Below are 18159 nucleotides of genomic sequence, written 5' to 3' on the forward strand. Positions count from 1 at the left end.
GGGCGTGGCTACTGGGCGTGGCTACTGGGCATGGCTACTGGGCGTGGCAACTGGGCGTGGCTACTGGGCGTGGCTACTGGGCATGGCTACTGGGCGTGGCTACTGGTCATGGCAACTGGGCGTGGCTACTGGGCGTGGCTACTGGGCGTGGCTACTGGGCATGGCTACTGGGCGTGGCTACTGGGCGTGGCTACTGGGCATGGCTACTGGGCGTGGCAACTGGGCGTGGCTACTGGGCGTGGCTACTGGGCATGGCTACTGGGCGTGGCTACTGGTCATGGCAACTGGGCGTGGCTACTGGGCGTGGCTACTGGGCGTGGCTGTCTAGATCAAATACAGCCTTTTCTGTGAAGCCCTTTATATACATCTATTCAGTTCATATAAAGACTTGGCTGGTGCCCAAAGCTACATTACAGATGTTGTTGCATTGATTTTGACATACGAGGTATTTACTATCTGTCCTCCGTGCCCTACACAACATTAGCCCTCTCTTGGTTGGCCACTTTGTGGTTTACAACAATACAATGCGTGTTTTCAATTGGAATTTCTAGGGTTATCGATGAGCCATTGTACAATCTTAAATAGCCTTTGCTTTGTTTCAGTAGTAGGCTTCACTCATACCACCAGTGTCCATCAAACAACAAACATCACAGAAAGATTACAGTCTTAGTATGCTGTTGGGTATCTCTGCTTGTCGTTTGCCCCAGTTCAGTGTCCCCTCCATCATGTCTCCCCTATCAGATAAGCTGGAGTTCGTTCTCCAAGAGGTCAGGTTGATCCCTAGAAGTCAGTTTTGCGTTTCCACCGCTAATGATTCAGTTTAGAATTTTGGCAGGGCAAACTGATCCTAGATCTGTATTCCGTACCCAGGGGCACCTTCACCCAGGATGAGACAGTTACACGATTCCCTGGCAGCATTTACCGCTCCACACCACTAGGGCAGTCATGAGCAGAGTGACCAGCACAGGCACTCCAATGAAAGGCCCCAAGATACGTATAGGAGGGTCCCGAAGCAGCCTGCCGGTCAGAGCGCAGTCGTGAAAGTAGTCCATGTGGAGGCGTATGAAGAGTTCGTCTATCTGCTGGTTGGGCCAGAAGCAGTGCATCTTGAGTGCCACAAAATAGGTGCAGTTGGTCAGTTCCTCGTAAGGCCTGCAAGGGGGGATAAAACATTGAAACTAGGGGGCAGCATGAGAAAACCAACTCTAACTTTTAAATACAGTGCATTCGGAAAGAATTCAGACCCCTTGATTTTTCAAAACATTTTTGTTACATTACAGTCTTATTCTAAAATAGATAAAAATAATAATAATCAGCATCAATCTACACACAATACCCCATAATGACAAAGAGAAAACTGGCTAAAAAAATAAATACCTTATTTACATAAGTATTCAGACCCTTTGCTGTGAGACTTGAAATTGAGGTCATGTGCATCCTGCTTCCGTTGATGGGGAATCTGTGGAATTCAGTTGATTGGACATGTTTTGGAAAGGCACACACCTGTCTATATAAGGTCACACAGTTGACAGTGCATGTCAGTGCAAAAAACAAGCCATGAGTTTGAAGGAATTGCCGTAGAGCTACGAGACAGGGTTATGTCGAGGCACAGATCTGGGGAAGGGTACCAAAACATTTCTGCAGCATTGAATATCCCCAAGAACACAGTGGCCCCCATCATTCTTAAATGGAAAAAGTTTGCATCCACCAAGACTCTTCCTAGAGCTGGCTGCCCGGCCAAACTGAGCAATCAGGGGAGAATGGGCTTAGGTGACCAAGAACCCGATGGTCACTCTGACAGAGCTCCAGAGTTCCTCTGTGGAGATGGGAGAACTTTCCAGAAGGATAGCCATCTCTGCTGCACTCCAGCAATCAGGCCTTTATGGTAGAGTGGCCAGATAGAAGCTACTCCTCATTAAAAGACACATTACAGCCCGCTTGGTGTTTGCCAAAACACTCTCAGACCATGAGAAACAAGATTGTATGGTCTGATGAAAACAAGATTGAACTCTTTGGCCTGAATGCCAAGCGTCACGTCTGGAGGAAACATGGCACCATCCCGACGGTGAAGCACGGTGGTATCAGCATCATGCTGATTGGATGTTTTTCAGCGCAGGGACTGGGAGACTAGTCAGGATCGAGGCAAAGATGAACAGAGCAAAGTACAGAGAGATCCTTGATGAAAACCTGCTCCAGAGCTCTCGGGACCTCAGACTGGACAATGACCCTAAGCACACAGCCAAGACAACGCAGCAGTGGCTTCAGGACAAGTCTCTGAATGTCCTTGAGTTGCCCAGCCAGAGCCCGGACTTGAACCCGGTCGAACATCTCTGGAGAGACCTGAAAATAGCTGTGCAGCAACGCTCCCCATCCAACCTGACAGAGCTTGAGAGGCTCTGCAGAGAAGAATAGTAGAAAAATCTCCAAATACTGTTTGTAACGTCATACCCAGGAAGACGCAATGCTTTAATTTCAGCCAAAGTTGCTTCAACAAAGTACTGAGTAAAGGGTATGAATAGTTACATAAATGTGATATTTCCGTTTTTATTTTTTAATAAATTAGCAAACATTTCTACAAACCATTTTTTCTTTGTCATTATGGCGTACTGTGTGTAGATTGATGAAAACAAAAACATTTAATCCATTGTAGAATTAGGCTGAAATGTAACAAAATGTGTTTATAAATGTGATATTTTCGATATTAACTGGCATCAAAATAGCCATTCCTCAAAACATGTCTGAAAAGTGACTCTTTGAAAACAGGTCTGTTTCTGTCTCCAACCGACGGAGTGGGAAAAGGCAAACTAACAGCTTGAATTACCAGCGGGCTTAGCACAGCTAAATATAGATACCATTCTGGTGGTAGGGTTTAGCACAGCTAAATATAGATACCATACTGGTGGTAGGGTTTAGCACAGCTAAATATAGATACCATACTGGTGGTAGGGCTTAGCACAGCTAAATATAGATACCATACTGGTGGTAGGGTTTAGCACAGCTAAATATAGATACCATACTGGTGGTAGGGCTTAGCACAGCTAAATATAGATACCATACTGGTGGTAGGGTTTAGCACAGCTAAATATAGATACCATACTGGTGGTAGGGCTTAGCACAGCTAAATATAGATACCATACTGGTGGTAGGGCTTAGCACAGCTAAATATAGATACCATACTGGTAGTAGGGCTTAGCACAGCTAAATATAGATACCATACTGGTGGTAGGGCTTAGCACAGCTAAATATAGATACCATACTGGTGGTAGGGCTTAGCACAGCTAAATATAGATACCATACTGGTGGTAGGGCTTAGCACAGCTAAATATAGATACCATACTGGTGGTAGGGCTTAGCACAGCTAAATATAGATACCATACTGGTGGTAGGGCTTAGCACAGCTAAATATAGATACCATACTGGTGGTAGGGCTTAGCACAGCTAAATATAGATACCATACTGGTGGTAGGGCTTAGCACAGCTAAATATAGATACCATACTGGTGGTAGGGCTTAGCACAGCTAAATATAGATACCATACTGGTGGTAGGGCTTAGCACAGCTAAATATAGATACCATACTGGTGGTAGGGGTTAGCACAGCTAAATATAGATACCATACTAGTGGTAGGGCTTAGCACAGCTAAATATAGATACCATACTGGTGGTAGGGCTTAGCACAGCTAAATATAGATACCATACTGGTGGTAGGGCTTAGCACAGCTAAATATAGATACCATACTGGTGGTAGGGGTTAGCACAGCTAAATATAGATACCATACTGGTGGTAGGGGTTAGCACAGCTAAATATTGATACCATACTGGTGGTAGGGCTTAGCACAGCTAAATATAGATACCATACTGGTGGTAGGGCTTAGCACAGCTAAATATAGATACCATACTGGTGGTAGGGCTTAGAGAGGAGTCATACCATACACCTAAATATAACTACCATAGCTGGTGGTAAGGGGTTAGAGAGGGGACATACCACACACCTAAATATAACTACCATAGCTGGTGGTAGGAGTTAGAGAGGGGACATACCACACACCTAAATATAACTACCATACTGGTGGTAGGAGTTAGAGAGGGGACATACCACACACCTAAATATAACTACCATAGCTGGTGGTAGGAGTTAGAGAGGGGACATACCACACACCTAAATATAACTACCATAGCTGGTGGTAAGGGGTTAGAGAGGAGACATACCACACACCTAAATATAACTACCATACTGGTGGTAGGAGTTAGAGAGGGGACATACCACACACCTAAATATAACTACCATAGCTGGTGGTAGGGGTTAGAGAGGGGACATACCACACACCTAAATATAACTACCATAGCTGGTGGTAGGAGTTAGAGAGGGGACATACCACACACCTAAATATAACTACCATAGCTGGTGGTAGGGGTTAGAGAGGGGACATACCACACACCTAAATATAACTACCATAGCTGGTGGTAGGAGTTAGAGAGGGGACATACCATACACCTAAATATAACTACCATAGCTGGTGGTAGGAGTTAGAGAGGGGACATACCACACACCTAAATATAACTACCATAGCTGGTGGTAGGGGTTAGAGAGGGGACATACCACACACCTAAATATAACTACCATAGCTGGTGGTAGGGGTTAGAGAGGGGACATACCACACACCTAAATATAACTACCATAGCTGGTGGTAGGGGTTAGAGAGGAGTCATACCATACACCTAAATATAACTACCATAGCTGGTGGTAGGGGTTAGAGAGGGGACATACCACACACCTAAATATAACTACCATAGCTGGTGGTAGGGGTTAGAGAGGGGACATACCACACACCTAAATATAACTACCATAGCTGGTGGTAGGGGTTAGAGAGGAGTCATACCATACACCTAAATATAACTACCATAGCTGGTGGTAGGGGTTAGAGAGGGGACATACCACACACCTAAATATAACTACCATAGCTGGTGGTAGGGGTTAGAGAGGCGACATACCAGCAGTGGAAGTCCCAACATCATACCAGGGGAGCTACAGAGCAGCATGACTGAGTGAATATAATTAGAGCTAAGACACACTGAAGTGCCTCCGGTCTCCTGGTAATATCAGAGGTGTTTGGACTGAATAAAGTTGATTAAATGTTTTCTTCATTGGAAACTTTGTTCTAAAAGAGCGTAGATTAATTCAGTGTAATTTCTGACTCTCTTTGACACTGGAAACCCCAAAGGTGACTACTGTTCAACTTCTAATAGGGCATGTGGTCCTGACCTGGCCATGAACACACACACACACGCACGCACGCACGCACGCACGCACGCACGCACGCACGCACGCACGCACGCACGCACGCGCACACACACACACACACACACACACACACACACACACACACACACACACACACACACACACACACACACCAAGTCCAGAGGGGATGGTTGGCCAAATATTTGTTTATGCAAAGTTCTGTCTCTTTCTCAATCCTTCTCTTCCTCTTCGCTTTTTCTTTCCACACGCAAAACAGAGTTGACCTGCTCAGCTCTCTCTCTCCCTCTCTCACCTCTCTCTCTCTATCTCTCCCTCTCCCACCTCTCTCTCTCTCTCTCTCCCTCTCCCACCTCTCTCTCTCTCCCTTTCCCTCTCCCACCTCTCTCTCTCTCCCTCTCCCTCTCCCACCTCTCTCTCTCTCTGTCTCCCTCTCCCACCTCTCTCTCTCTCCCTCTCCCACCTCTCTCTCCCTCTCTCTCTCTCTCCCTCTCCCACCTCTCTCTCTCTCTCTCTCCCTCTCCCACCTCTCTCTCCCTCTCTCTCTCTCTCCCTCTCCCACCTCTCTCTCTCTCTCTCTCCCTCTCCCACCTCTCTCTCTCTCTCCCTCTCCCACCTCTCTCTCTCTCCCTCTCCCTCTCCCACCTCTCTCTCTCTCTCCCTCTCTCCCTCTCCCACCTCTCTCTATCTCTCCCTCTCCCACCTCTCTCTCTCTCTCTCTCCCTCTCCCACCTCTCTCTCTCTCTCTCTCCCTCTCCCACCTCTCTCTCTCTCTCTCCCTCTCCCACCTCTCTCTCTCTCCCTCTCCCACCTCTCTCTCTCTCTCTCTCCCTCTCCCACCTCTCCCACCTCTCTCTCTCCCTCTCTCTCTCTCTCCCTCTCCCACCTCTCCCACCTCTCTCTCTCTCTCTCTCCCTCTCCCACCTCTCTCTCTCTCTCCCTCCTCTCTCTCTCTCTCCCTCCTCTCTCTCTCTCTCTCCCTCTCCCACCTCTCTCTCTCTCTCTCCCTCTCCCACCTCTCTCTCTCTCTCCCTCTCTCTCCCTCTCCCACCTCTCCCACCTCTCTCTCTCCCTCTCTCTTTCTCTCCCTCTCTCTCTCTCTCCCTCTCTCTCTCTCCCACCTCTCCCACCTCTCTCTCTCCCTCTCTCTCTCTCTCCCTCTTCCACCTCTCTCTCTCTCTCTCTCCCTCTCCCACCTCTCCCACCTCTCTCTCTCCCTCTCTTCCTCTCCCACCTCTCTCTATCTCTCTCTCTCTCCCTCTCCCACCTCTCTCTATCTCTCCCTCCCTCTCCCTCCTTCACTCTCTCTTCTTCCCTTCCTACCCAGCTAACCATTCTAGGGAGAGAGAAAGAGAACATTTTTGTAATGTTACCCGTAATGTTCTCCTAATGTTTGAGTGTCCAGTTTTCCGTTAGTCCGGGGAACATTCTATCTATGCTAACAAAAAACCTTCTGAGAACCTTTTCAGCATGTTTTGGTGATAACGTTAGGAGAACGTTCCCTTATTATCAAGCAGAATTATCTAGAACATGGTTTTTAGAATATACAACGTTAATGTTCTAGACACGTTTCATGGGAACGCTGCAGGAACCTTTCTGTGTATCAGTTGTCAGGACGTTGCCTGATGGTCCCAAAGAAACGTTCTCCAAAGAAAATATATTTTTTTATTACACATCACACCTTGTTACTATTGCCAAGCCCATCAAGGCCCTGATTGGTGAACCACAGATCCATTCACAGCTCGTTCTGTCTGTTGGCAAGGTTACACACAGACAGTGCTTTTAACATAGTGTTTTCCACTTACATATTTGACACACATGATTACATTGTGCATGTTCATTTATACAGCAATTATAATTCAATATGTTCACACATTTGATTTGAACTCACAACCTCATGGTTCACGACATTTAGATTGTGTTGCTAAACCACATCTGTGTTAGTTGTCAGTTAATTTGACTATTCTCTCATCAGTGATTGGATTGTTGTCAGTTAATTTGACTATTCTCTCATCAGTGATTGGATAGTGGTCAGTGAATTTGACTATTCTCTCATCAGTGATTGGATAGTTGTCAGTTAATTTGACTATTCTCTCATCAGTGATTGGATAGTGGTCAGTGAATTTGACTATTCTCTCATCAGTGATTGGATAGTTGTCAGTGAATTTGACTATTCTCTCATCAGTGATTGGATAGTTGTCAGTGAATTTGACTATTCTCTCATCAGTGATTGGATAGTGGTCAGTGAATTTGACTATTCTCTCATCAGTGATTGGATAGTTGTCAGTGAATTTGACTATTCTCTCATCAGTGATTGGATAGTTGTCAGTGAATTTGACTATTCTCTCATCAGTAATTTGTTAGTTATCTAATGATGGTGGAACATATTAAAATGTTTGAATGAAAACTGGACACGGGACTGTTCTTGCATGTGCTTATTGGGCCAGTATAGTTAGGCCCTGTCCAGAAGAAACACTAAACCCTTCTCCCTAGGCAATTGTTTAGATCTGAGACAACTTGATAGGTGTAAGCAATAGGGTGAATGCACTTTGAAGTAAATCTCAGCTCTGTTAAAAGTACACTCCAGACAAACTATTATTGATCCTAGTGATTCAGGAGGATCATTAAAACAGGTTGACATGCCCCACCAACATTACACAACTATACTGAAAGTCCTTCAATTGCTGCAATAAGTCAATCAAATCACTGATTAAAGAACAGTCATATTAACTGAAAGATGGTGGTGTAGCAGGAAGATCTGAGTACTGTGAACCTAAACGTGGTAAGTTCAAATCCCAGTTGAGGACATGTTGAATAATAACTACTCTATAAAATAACATGCATCATTTAATCATGTGTGTCAAAGTGTGTCAGATATCTGAGTTGAAAACATTCTATGTGTGAGCATCCTTAACTTTGCCAACAGACAAAGAACGATGAACGGATCAGTGGTTCACCAATCAGGGCCTTGATTGGCTCTGCAACAGTAATACATGTTCACCAATCAGGGCCTTGATTGGCTCTGCAACAGTAATACATGTTCACCAATCAGGGCCTTGACTGGCTCTGCAACAGTAATACATGTTCACCAATCAGGGCCTTGATTGGCTCTGCAACAGTAATACATGTTCTGGGGTCACATGCTCTGGCAACTCTCCCATGAAACATGTCTAAAACATGAATATCTTATGTTCTGAGAACATGGCAACCACGTTTGATGGAATATTCTCCTAAACCACAGAAACCTGGACGCATGAATGTTTGTGCCATGTTTCCATGACATGTGTCTAGAACATTCACAGCTTAAGTTCTGAGAACATAGTAATCACTTTCTGGGTCAATTCGATTTCACATTAAGGGAATGGTCTCGGAAACATTCGTTGCACATCACAGGAACATTCCTATGAGGAATCCTTCTATCTGTGTGCCTGTTATGGTGATAGACATGTAAACATCGCTCTCCAGATGGAACGGTCTTGTAAAGACAAGGACCTCTGCTAAACTGGCAGAGCATCATTTGCAAGTAATACTGACAAATAATACAGTGACCTAATTCAAGAAAATGTAATTGAGCTCAACTCTATTTTTATTTAGGATGAATCAAATGTAGGATGGATTTAGGTGAATAACATAGATTATACTGACTGAAAAGTGTCGGACCAGCTGCACCACAGGCTCTGGTCCAGGGCCTTCATGTCCAGAGTGAACTTGGTCACACAGAAGTCAGCGATGGCCCTCCCGTAGGCACCGCTGCAGCTGCTAAGTGGTGGAATGGCCCTCCCGTAGGCATCGCTGCAGCCGCTCACTGGGGGAAAGCCACGGGCTGCTTCAGAGGGAAGGAACATGTCATCAGATTGTAGTGTAGTTGTTGGAAGCAATCAGGGAGGCAGCAAGTTTATGAAACAGGGGCTAAATATGTGTCAAGCGTCTAAGAGTAGGAGTGATGATTTAGGATCAGTTTTGCCTTTAAGATCATAAACAATAAGATTATATGGACAGGGGGCACCAGATCCTAGATCAGCAGTCTCACTCTGAGACGCTTGCTGCATACAGACGAAGATCTTGATTCAAATACCCTTCGTTAATAAGCGTTTGATTGAGCCTGCCTGGAGTACCGGATAAGCAAGGTTTGCACTTTTGGGACCATTCCGTTGCACTAGGCAAGCTCAATTTAATGCAGCTTAAAGTATTTTAAAGACAACAAGTACTTTTTGAACCCATGTCTTGAAGGAAACATCCTAACCTGACCAGTACGGACCACCAGAATAGACTGTCCCAGTCTGTCATCCATGCATGCTTCAAGATGTTCACCATTGTCCCTGTACTCAAGCAAACAAAGGTAACCTGCCTAAATGACTATCGCTCTGCCTATAGCACTCAGTTTGTTCATCATGAAGTGTTTTGAGAGGCTGGTCAAGGACCACATCAGCTCCACCTTACCTGAAACCCTGGCCCATTAGGATATGCATACCGACCTAACAGATCCACGGATGACGCAATCGCCAGTGTTCTGAACACGCCCCTTTCCCACTTGGACGTGCTGTGAGAATGCTGTTCATCAACTACAGCTCACCACCTATTGACATTGATGGGGCTGCAGTGGAGAGGGTCCAAAGTTCCACTCTGCCAGGGCTCCAACCTCCACCCTGTAGAAGGTCTCCTTGCTGTCTGTAAATGAGCGCTAAGCCACCCAATGTCCACTTACAAGGTCATCTACGCACTAACACAATGTTAGGTAGTCCAAGGTGGAGGGTTGTCCATGTGGATAAATGTCCAGCTGGTGAGTTGGTGTGGAGCCCCAGGGGTTTACAGTAGTGTTCTCAACCGGAACTCTGGAATGCAACCAAATGGTTCAGATAGGGGTGGGGGGTCTGTAACCCTACCAGCTATGGCCTGTGATTGGGTACCCTGACAACCTGGTCCCTAACATAGAGGTGTGAAGTGCCCCCTGCCTGGACGAAAAAGTCAGACTAAGGCCGGGGGTCAGTACTTGGTAGCCTACCTCAGCTGTAAGAAGTCCCAAATGTTGTCTCTTAAGTGCCAGAGCCATGGAGAGGGTTTGAATGGTTGATGTCTGAGAGTTTCATGATTAAAGTTAGATGTTTTTGTACAGACAGCACAAAGCACTTTATGGGAAACTCAGTGTCCCAGATCTGTTTTTGCTCTTTCCTTCTCCATTGCTGTCCTTGTCAAGTCAAACATGGTCGGCATGGCAATGAGCACCAAGTTGGCATGATAGCACAACCAGACTGACGCTCAGGCTACTGTGCGGGTTCTCCTGACTTCCTCTAGCTAATAGTTCACACTTCTTTTGACACTGAGAATGAGACCAGCTCCAGGGGTCACCAGGGGTGACAGAAAGGTGGAACAGCAAAGTGCCCAAAGGCAGTTAAATGACCATTGAACAGTAGCAGAATATAGATGGTGCCTTTAAAATCACAAGGTTTACCCAGCAATAACCTTTGATGTGAGTACTCTGACTAATGTCATTCGAGAGCCATCTATAATTAGGCTACTATTAGTAATGATATCCTCCTGTGGGTGAATTGGGGACAACCCACTGGGCACAGATGTCAATTATCAAATCAAATCTTATATGTCACATGCGCTGAAAACAACAGGTGTAGGTAGACCTTACAGTGAAATGCTGAAAACAACAGTTGTAGTAGACCTTACAGTGAAAAGTTCTTACTAACAATCCAGTTTTAAGAAAAATAAGTGTAGAGTCAATGTGCGGGGCACCGGTTAGTTGAGGTAATTGAGGTCATATGTAGGTGTAAAATGGGAGTCAATGCAAATAGTCCAGGTAGACATTTGATTGGCTGTTCATGAGTCTTATCCGGCAGAAGCTGTTAATTAAGAAGCCTTTTTGACCGAGACTTGGCGCTCCGGTACCGCTTGCCGTGCGGTAGCAGAGAGAACAGTCTGGGGTGCAATTAAACGTTTATTCCACCTTGGTTCAACGTCATTTCATTGAAATGAATTGAAATCACGTTGATTCAACCAGTGTGTGTCCAGTGGGAAGCGGAATAAATAAGCTTTGTGTCAAATGTAGAGAGACCAGTTTATAGAAAGCGTTGCATTTGACTGACTGCATCTTCATGCATTTGATGCTGCTGATTCATTCAGGTTGACCCAGATATCCTTCACCTTGGTCAGCTGTTTTGTTTAGTATTGTGCGAACATGTTTTCATATTCATCATGATCATGTGTAGACTCCCAATGAGAAAATACTTGGAAAGACATCTTCCTGAGAAAGCTGCTGACTAAAGCTTAGAGACCAGATGCTCTATGTGAATACTGAACAAAATCATAATACTGGACACTTCACTTTTATAACGTCAATAATCGATGAAGTTGAAAATGGTTTAATGTCAAAATATGACATTTTCATCCTTAGCTTCATTCTACAGCACACGTTTAAAATGTTATGTATGTTTCCGTAATGGTCAAACGTTTGGATTACGCAATAAGTTGTATAGGCTACATCAAACGAAAAAGGTCAATGTAAGTCATTTGTAGATCACTTGGTACGGTTCGGCTATCTAGTAAGAATAGGAAGTGCGCCAGGGAGGCATATTGCATACAATTAAAAAACAGAAAAACAACCAGCAAACAAAAGCAAAAGAACAAATAGCTATTATATATAATTGATCAAATCACACTTACCCGCCACACATAAAACAAGGGTTAGTTTTGTCAGCGATGTACAGTCTAGTGCCATAGCTTCTTATTATGGACTGCACCGAAGAGACGCGGCAGTAACCTAACTTCTCACTCGTGTTCTCTTCTTCTGTGTATTGATGCGCTAATTCTTCCGTCTCATTGTCCTTTGCAATAACTGATTCATCAAATGAATATGCATGCTCCAACCGAAGCCATTGTTCACGCCAGTTGGCTATTTTAACTGGGGACAGGAGCGACACCCAAGTCGTGGAGCCATCCATAAATCAGTGGTAAATCGTTGGTTAACTTCCATACATAGCCGCGGGAAGTAGGGGTGTTGAGGGTTCTGCAGCGCCCCCTGAAAAATCAGAAGAAAAACACCTGCGACCCCCCCCTCCCCAACTACTTCCCTCGGTTATACTTCTGTATATAATACATTTTCTTTGTTCATAGTTTTTAAACAAGAAATGTCTGGTTAAAGTTACTATGTTGCTGTTGAGGTGGACAGTCTACCACTGTATCATAGTCCATATAATATCTATATGCCACACGTAAGTAGCCTATAGTGCCCAAAATATCACAGAGACCGGCGCAGGACTGTTGAGGTAGCACAACGGACATCGCTACCACAGCCAGGTAACCTATAGTGCCCAAAATATCACAGAGACCAACGCAGGACTGTTGAGGTAGCACAACAGACATCGCTCTCACAGCCAGGTAGCCTATAGTGCCCAGAATATCACAGAGACCGGCGCAGGACTGTTGAGGTAGCACAACAGACATCGTAGGCTCTCACAGCCAGGTTTGGCTGTATGATTTAGATGTTGTATTGCCCTGTTGCCAAGTTCTGAGATTTACAATTATATATATATATATACTATTATATATATTTTACCATATTTGTCATGTAATTACCTTGTATACAATATCCTGTGCTCTCTCCCACAGGTGGTGCAACCTCCCTAATTTATCCATCGGTTGGTTTATTCCATAATGCATGTTAAATCTTTATTCCATTGTTCATTTCATAAAGTGGGCAGTGGGCACACTATCGATCATTCTCATGTAATGCACTGGAGTCTGGATTTGTCTTTAGTATGCATGTCTGCTGCAGCTCTGATCTTGGCCATGAGAAACTCCTATTTATTAAAAGTCCTGCTGGAGATCAATAGGATTGAGGGTTTGTGATGGAGGACTGGCCAACCCTCAGGGCCTGGTTCCTCTCTAGGTTTCTTCCTAGGTTCCTGGCTTTTTCTATGGAGTTTTTCCTGGCCACAGTGCTTCTACGTCTTCACTGCTTGCTGTTTGGGGTTTTAGGCTGGGATTCTGTATAAGCACTTGGTGACATCTGCTGATGTAAAGGGCGTTATTAATACATTTCATTTGATTTGATGTGTGAATGGATCTTGTGTTTCTCCCACCACCCCTGAATCTCTCCAATTAAAGTAGATCTACCTTATGTAGTTCCCCTAGATGGCAGCAGATAATAGCCAATGACCAGTATGAGGGGCTCCTGTCATATAAGTTAGACCTGTTGGTGTACAGTGGGTCTCTCTTAGGAATAAAAGTGCTATCTAGAACCTAAAAGGGTTATTTGGCTGTCCCCTAGGGGAACCCTTTCAATAACCCCTTTGGGTTCCATGTAGAACACATTCCACAAAGGGCTCTAAATTGAACCCAAAAGGGTTCTGCCTGAAACCAAAAAAGGTTCTGCCTGAAACCAAAAAAGGTTCTACCTGGAACCAAAAACGGTTCTCCTATGGGTACCGCTAAATAACCCTAATAAGACATACATATTTACCATTACTAAGGCATCAACTACCATACACACACACACATATATATATATGCACATTATCTACTTTAGCAGATTAGCCTAATTTGTATCATAATTATATATTTTAAAGTATAACCACAGACCTACCTTTAATAAGATGTTGAACTACCATGCTTTTCCCCCTGTAAGACACAGGAGTAGGCCTACATCTTACTGATTATAAGCATAACCAGTTGTTCAATTCACTGTGTGGACTACAGGGGATGATACTGTATTACAGTTGGACCCATGTTGAAATGCATAGTAAGCCTATATAGTTTGGCCCTCTTGTGGTTATTGGCAGTATGTTGTTAGAATCCTACAGAGACTGTAACTGTAAAAGTATCATAGTCCATATAATGTCTATATGCCACATAGCACTTTGACAGACACAGAGAGACCCAGAGGCAGGGACATATACATCATTAATTCATTACAGTGTTTTGGCCATTTCTCTCACAGCAATGTGTTGACTTTGAGGAAAGATTGTATTCTGATTGACATCGATATAAAAACAATAACGAGGCCTAGTTGTTTTCACAAAATTATATGAGTCGTTTTGCTCTAGATGGCCTATCTGGGTTCTGTGGTTAACCTACTTTGGTTTGGGCACGTCATGCTCTCAATGGACGCAGTAGGCACAATTCTTCTCCTCTCTGTAAGGTTACGTGTACTGTAGCCTCAAGGCCTATTCAAATACGTCTAGTCAATGTCAACACCTATTCTGTCAACAAATACCATTTCTGAAGAGAAAGTAAAATAGAAACGCACAATACTTTTCGCATACAAACAGTTATTCCGATGCAATTGTTGGCTATGCGCATTTTACGCACACTTAGGGAAGTGTATAGGCCAGGGTCTGAGACAGGTGTACACTGTGCATCAAGAGAACAACTGTATATCAATCCTAATGAGCCAATGAGAGAGTGATATGAGTGATATGGGCGTGATTATTAAGCTCAGAGTCTTTCCCTCGACCAATCAGTGGACTGTAGGAGGTGTTAGCCGCACTGAAGGGGTGTGTCAAAACCCCCCCAGCCGTCTGCTGGATCGTAGTGTGAGGAGTAATGGCATGGAGTATCAGTGGTCAAAACCGGTCAAAACATTGGTCACTATAAGAACTACAAACGAACCTACTGTTTTCGTCGCGTTTAACTTGTGCATTGAACTATTTGGGCAAACGGAGGACGTCATGACGCGCGCATGTGGACCCAGTTTCTGAAACTGCCAAGAGCCGATATTTCCTTTTAAATAACGGAATACCTTATTGGACATGTGAGTTACCGGAGTTATCGTCAGCAACCGTGCAAAATGAAGTTTCCCCTGTGTCTTCGATGTCTCCTCATCTCCTTCGTGGTGTTCAGGCCGAGCACAGCACAGTCAGGTGAGTGAGAGCAACAGACAGCGCGCTCATGAGCAAGGTCTTCGGCTATGGTATTTGCCGTTCTAAACTGCCCGTAATAATTGATCTAAAATACAAATAACTGACCACGCTGCTGCTGATATGAAATGTTGTTGTGAAGTAGAACAGTATGTACATTGACACACTTCAAGCTGGCATGTTGTAATTGTCCATGACATTACTGCAGTCGTCTTCGTAAACAAATCTGAAGTTCACAAACACGCATGTCATTCCGCAAAGTGCATCACCGGATGTCAATAAAGCCCACTCACTCAAGATTGTCACTATTAATGAATCCTATCCGATGGCATCCTTTCCCGTAGGGAATAGTCTTGAATTAATATTGTCATACAACTCGAATAGGCTACCCCACACACAGAGGGTCATGGATTTCATTTAAAAAATCGTAGTTTCTAAGATACGCTCCAGGCATTGATTATTTATTGCTTATCAGGTGCGTCGTATCTGGATGAAACGACTTTCTCCCGTATTTGAGAGAGTTGGGCTAGTCATTTTAATTATATAGCCTGAAGTGTTAGAGGCAATTCTTCGTTTGCTGGTTGTTATTGCCATGATTCTGACGTAACACAGTGATTACACAGGCTACTTGTAATTATTAATGATATCTAGCCTTGAGTCTTTAGCAATGATTATTTAGCAATGCTTTAGCCTGTACATTTGGTTTGCGAACAAACTTGACTGCGTCAACAGTTTTCGTTGAAGTGTCCTGTGGACTATTGTCTCATCAGATCATAATGTACCCTAGGCTATTTATTTCAGCGAATCACCTATATGAATAGTAGATTTTGGTCTTATGCTTTCGGCTGAATATCGTTGAGGGGTTCCTTTCCTCTATATTAACAGCAAAATACATTTTCTAATGTTACAATATTTAACGTATGTAGCAAATCAAATCGAATAATTCGCCCTTGATGTTCACCTCCCCCTGTGGTTTCCCTGCAAGCTGAAAATAATTTAAGTGACAGGTGAAACAGTCCCGCAGCCGCCACTTGTTCGGTCAAATGCGCATGGTAGAGAGGCATTCACATCGACAGGCACTCGCTGAGGCAAGCGAATAGCTCACGCTCCCCCCTCTCCCTCCCTCCCAGCGCGCGGTCCAGAGCGGGTCCCACGCTCGTCCCTCGGTGTTCTCATACCGTAACCTACGAGCCTGTTTGTCCATTATGCATTTTGGCCTGCTACTGAAATGGAGCCCGTTTATGAATCGGGTTTGTTGTCGTCTCATTGATGTGTGGGGGTTGGCTGTGTCAGCGATCCAATTGAATGTCAAATTCATGGCTAAAATCATTGTTTTCAGAGAATGTGACTTAGCTGGCTACCGTCCATGTTCATTGTCATATCCATTCAACCGTTGATAAAGAGGGGGGCATTTTAATTACCAAATGATGTTGGCTTTTGAACTTTTCTACTATACCTTCTACTTTTTATGTTGATTAATTGAACTCCCGCGTCTCACCTCAACCCCTCCTCTCCTTTTTTTATGGGCTTTGATGAGTTCATTTTAGCAGTGCAAAATATGAGGACCTGAACTATAAGCACAGCCGTGGGAAGTACGGTGCTGCAGCACCCCCTGAAAAATGACAATAATAAAACAATATAAATGTTGTTGTTTTTTTAATGTTTTTTTCTCTCACAAAAGTAGTGCACTGGGCCTTTAATAGTCCTTTAGAATAAAATTAAAACGTTTCATTCCCTTATAGAACAGTACATCTGTGTTGCATTCAAACACAATATCCAGCGTTTCTTTCAGATCCATTTGTAGGATCCTATCTGGCTTGTCTGAATGCTGCTGTTACATATCTTAGCAGACTTGCCACAACTGAAGATCATCCTGGGAAATCAACATTATTCTATTCTATACAATTCTATTCTGTTCTATTCTATACTACTATAGTCTATCCTATTCTATTATTTACAATTCTATTCAATTAAATTATATTATATACTATTTGATTCTATTCTGTTCTATACTATTCGATACTATACTATTCTATACTGTTCTATTCTATACTATTATATCATATTCTATTTTATACTATTCTATTCTGTTCTATACTATTCTATTCTATACTATTCTAATTTACACCATTCTATTCTATACTATTCTATAATATTCTATACTATTCTATTATATACCATTCTATTCTATACAATTCTATTTGATACTATTCTATTATATACTATTTTATACTATTCTATTTTATTCTATACTATTCTATTATATGCTATTCTATTCTATACTATTCTATTATATGCTATTCTATTCTATACTATTCTATTTTACACTATTCAATATTATTTTATTTTATACTATTCTATTCTATTTCATTCTATATTCTACACTATTCTATGGTATTTTATACCATTCTATTCTATACTATTATTTACTATTCTATTCTAAAACATTCTATTATATACTATTCTATTCTAGACTATTCTATTCTGTACTATTCTATACCATTCAAATTTATTATATACCATTCCATTCTAGACTATTCTATAATATTATTTTCTATACCATTCCATTCTAGACTATTCTATATTATTCTATTCTATACCATTCTATTCGGTTTTATTCTATACTATTCTATTCTGGACTATTCTGTACTATTATATTCAATATTTTTCTATTCTATACCATTGTTTTATATACTATTCTATTCTAGACTATTCTATTCTAGACTATTCTATACTATTATATTCAATACTATTCAATACTATTCTATACTATACTATACCATTCTATTATATACTATTGTATTCTATACCATTCTATTCTATACTACTCTATTCTAGACTAGACTAGTCTATACTATTCTATTTTAGGACTTGACTTAGGTTCTAATATAGTGTATAAGACAATAGTAACATTGTGGAGGTGCACATTGGTGTCACCATATTTAGACATCATAACGCTGGTCTCTCGGTGTTGAGGTGAGGAGACGACCTGCTGGTCTTGATTTGGTGGATGTGCAACATATCTGTCTGAAGGCAAT

At 42.9% G+C, this 18159-nt stretch overlaps 2 protein-coding genes across 4 annotated transcripts in view; one reads left to right on the forward strand and one right to left on the reverse strand.

Annotated features, from left to right (window-relative positions):
• Positions 1-204: 204 nt before the first annotated feature.
• On the reverse strand, positions 205-12239 carry LOC110527274 (receptor activity-modifying protein 1). 2 transcript variants are annotated; one of them, XM_036982453.1, is made up of 3 exons: positions 11928-12239; positions 8904-9081; positions 205-1152 (listed from the first exon to the last, which is right to left on the reverse strand). In XM_036982453.1, exons 1-3 carry the CDS (start codon positions 11980-11982, stop codon positions 897-899), a joined length of 489 nt encoding a protein of 162 aa, XP_036838348.1. In that variant the 5' UTR covers positions 11983-12239; the 3' UTR covers positions 205-896. The 2 variants fall into 2 exon arrangements, with proteins under 2 accessions (XP_036838348.1, XP_021464127.2); XM_021608452.2 differs by having other exon boundaries at positions 8904-9084; positions 11928-12237.
• Positions 12240-14785: 2546 nt separating this feature from the next.
• The window catches only part of LOC110515808 (receptor tyrosine-protein kinase erbB-4), a 479351-nt gene continuing 475977 nt past the window's right edge, over positions 14786-18159 (forward strand). For both annotated transcript variants that reach the window (XM_036982454.1, XM_036982455.1), the window contains exon 1: positions 14786-15124. In XM_036982454.1, the coding sequence (XP_036838349.1) occupies positions 15052-15124 (73 nt within the window). In that variant the 5' untranslated portion in view covers positions 14786-15051. The remainder of the gene's footprint in view (positions 15125-18159) is intronic.

This window comes from Oncorhynchus mykiss, chromosome 7, assembly GCF_013265735.2.
Source record: "Oncorhynchus mykiss isolate Arlee chromosome 7, USDA_OmykA_1.1, whole genome shotgun sequence".
Lineage (NCBI taxonomy): Eukaryota > Metazoa > Chordata > Actinopteri > Salmoniformes > Salmonidae > Oncorhynchus > Oncorhynchus mykiss.